We start from the raw sequence: 2,877 nt of genomic DNA, 5'->3' as shown, positions 1-2,877 counted from the left end.
GACAAAAAGAGTCCAAAGAGTAAAATAAAGGAGAGAGAAAAGGAAAGGAGAGCTCTGCATTCATCGGCTGTCTGCAGTGAAAAACGGAGCAACGAGGAGAGCAGAGGCACAAAACTCCAGGGCGACCTCCACACGGTCTGACGTACCCAAAGCTGGTGGTATAAATGAATTCACGGCGTCACCGAGCTCAGATGATTCGCAGTACCAGTGAGCGCACCCGGCTGTCAACACTCACGGGCTACAACACACACAACCCCCCCTCACACACACACGTCTGCGTCATGCGTCCTGAGAGCGACGGCACGAACGCGGTAACTCCGATGGACCCCGGTAAAACGCACAGCAGCAGTCTGAGGGGCTGACTGTGTCCTGCTTATCTGTCCAGCTGCGTGTCCCCCCCACTGTTCTGGGACAGTTGCGCTCTGAGTGTGGTCGCATTATGGATTTTATAACAACAAGCAGCAACGACAGCAACGCGTCCAGCGGTTACCCAGACGGGGTGGACGTGGTTGCCGACTGGGACGAGGGTGAGAATGGCACGGGGTCTGGGTCTCTGCCAGATGTGAAACTGAGTTACCAGATTATCACCTCTCTGCTCCTGGGGGCCCTTATCCTGTGCTCCATATTTGGCAATGCGTGCGTCGTGGCAGCCATCGCCCTGGAGAGATCTCTCCAGAATGTGGCTAACTATCTGATTGGATCACTGGCCGTGACAGACCTCATGGTATCGGTGCTGGTTCTGCCAATGGCGGCCCTCTACCAGGTTTTGAACAAGTGGACACTGGGGCAGGAGATCTGTGATTTATTCATCTCCCTGGATGTACTGTGTTGCACATCATCCATCCTGCATCTGTGCGCAATTGCCTTGGACAGGTACTGGGCCATAACTGACCCCATTGACTATGTAAATAAACGGACACCAAGGCGAGCTGCGATCTTGATTAGCGTGACTTGGCTAATTGGTTTCTCCATCTCTATTCCGCCTATGTTAGGCTGGAGAAGCGCCGAAGACAGGGCGAACCCCGACGCCTGCATCATCAGCCAGGACCCGGGCTACACCATCTACTCCACATTTGGGGCGTTTTACATCCCTCTTATCCTCATGTTGGTCCTGTACGGGCGCATATTCAAGGCCGCTCGGTTTCGGATTCGAAAGACGGTCAAGAAAACCGAGACAGCAAAAGTGTCAGACAAGTGCTTGTCTGTGTCTCCGGCTATCTTCCACAAGAAAACCAACGGGGAGGCCGGGAGCAAAGGCTGGAAGCGCAGCGGCGAGTCTAAACCCAGCTCTCCGTGCGTAAACGGCGCGGTGAAGCACGGAGAGGAGGGTGAATCTCTGGAGATCATAGAAGTTATAAGCAACTCAAAGACGCACCTGCCTCTGCCCAACACGCCTCAGTCCTCCTCGCATGGCTACGAAAACATAAATGACAAGAACTCAGCGAAGAGAAAGATTGCGCTGGCCAGGGAGCGCAAAACGGTGAAAACACTGGGGATCATTATGGGAACTTTCATCTTCTGCTGGCTGCCCTTTTTCATCGTCGCACTGGTGCTGCCTTTCTGTGCAGAGAGCTGCTACATGCCCGACTGGCTGGGCGCAGTTATAAACTGGCTGGGCTACTCCAACTCTCTCCTCAACCCCATAATATATGCCTACTTCAACAAAGACTTCCAAAGTGCTTTCAAGAAGATTATAAGATGCAAATTCCACAGACCGTAACCACACAGAGTGAAAACATTTGTGTTTACTTATTCGTGGAGTTTTAACGGACAGCAGGAAAAGTTTATTGACTGTATGGAACAGCAAAAAAATAACAAGACTTTTATTCAGGGACAGTCTCTCTTCGGTGTGTGTTCGAGGACCGTGTAAAAAGAAAATCCGGGGTCACTGGCCGCTGATGAAATGAGACAAGACGAGAACTTTTGCTCTTAATGTACAAGCTCATGTTTATTCAGTGTTGTAGCTACAATATATAGCCTATATGCGACGGCAGCCATCGTTGTATTGCCATGCAAGACATGTCATGTGCTGATTCCATGCATTTTACCATGAGACACGCGGGGTTTCCGTCCTACATCATGAGCTTTGTAGCACTGAAAAAATAAAAGCAATCAAAGTTTGTCATTAAGAAACATGAGTCAATTTTTGTTTAGAAAATAGAAAGTAATGAGCCAAGAAGAGATCAGGGGCCTGTTGTGAAGAATCACAGTTTCCCTTGGGACTCGTCTCATCATACATCTATCTTCATATAGATCATAAGGAATTAATCATTTACTGCGTTGTTGAGTAAACAAAGCAGTAAGCAAGTTATCAATTTTGCTTCGACGGGTCACACTGATGATGATGAGGGTGGCTTGGGGAGGGGGAAGGGGAGGCGATCAGGTTATCAGTGCATGGTGTGTTTGAGGTCTTGCAGCAAATGGGTATCGAACAAACCCCCACTGTCTATCCATCAAATCCATCTCAAAGCTGAAAGCATAAAGGGATGGGCAATTTCTTTCTAAAATGGAGGCTGGTATTTCATTTATGATATGTTCTCAACCCCCCCTCCCTCCTCCTCCTCCTCCAGAGATCACCCCCCATTGGCATCTCTCTATTTCTGACTCCCAGATTGTCCCCTGTGTGTGTCTGAGAAAGACAGAAACAACAACCAACTGAGGAAGAAAGCTTGTTTGAGAGAAAAATCAAGGGAGAACATCAAACATTTTCTGTATCATTATTATTATTATACAGTACCATTTTCCATACAGGCCTATAGTGCATTGACTGTTTGAGACAGCTTGTTATATCATTAACATCAAATAAATCTGTGCCAGATTTAGTACACACACTCATAATAACACATAATGTAGAGGGTTGCTCAGAGAAAATAGACC

General features: G+C 48.2%; 1 protein-coding gene across 1 annotated transcript; it reads left to right on the top strand.

The window, feature by feature from the left end:
- The first annotated feature begins 439 nt into the window (after window positions 1-439).
- On the top strand, window positions 440-2,057 carry htr1aa (5-hydroxytryptamine (serotonin) receptor 1A a). Its single transcript, XM_035658775.1, has one exon. It carries the CDS (start codon window positions 440-442, stop codon window positions 1,718-1,720), a length of 1,281 nt encoding a protein of 426 aa, XP_035514668.1. The 3' UTR covers window positions 1,721-2,057.
- The last annotated feature ends 820 nt before the right edge of the window (window positions 2,058-2,877 follow it).

This window comes from Morone saxatilis, unplaced genomic scaffold (assembly GCF_004916995.1).
Source record: "Morone saxatilis isolate NCDOM2014 unplaced genomic scaffold, NCSU_SB_2.0 Contig16, whole genome shotgun sequence".
NCBI lineage: Eukaryota > Metazoa > Chordata > Actinopteri > Moronidae > Morone > Morone saxatilis.
Note: the sequence above shows the minus strand (reverse complement) of the source record. Positions and strands in the feature narration are given on the sequence as shown.

What these genes read in the sequence shown, in the direction of transcription:
- htr1aa (XM_035658775.1), top strand. Translation starts at nt 440, where the DNA reads ATGGATTTTATAACAACAAGCAGCAACGACAGCAACGCGTCCAGCGGT.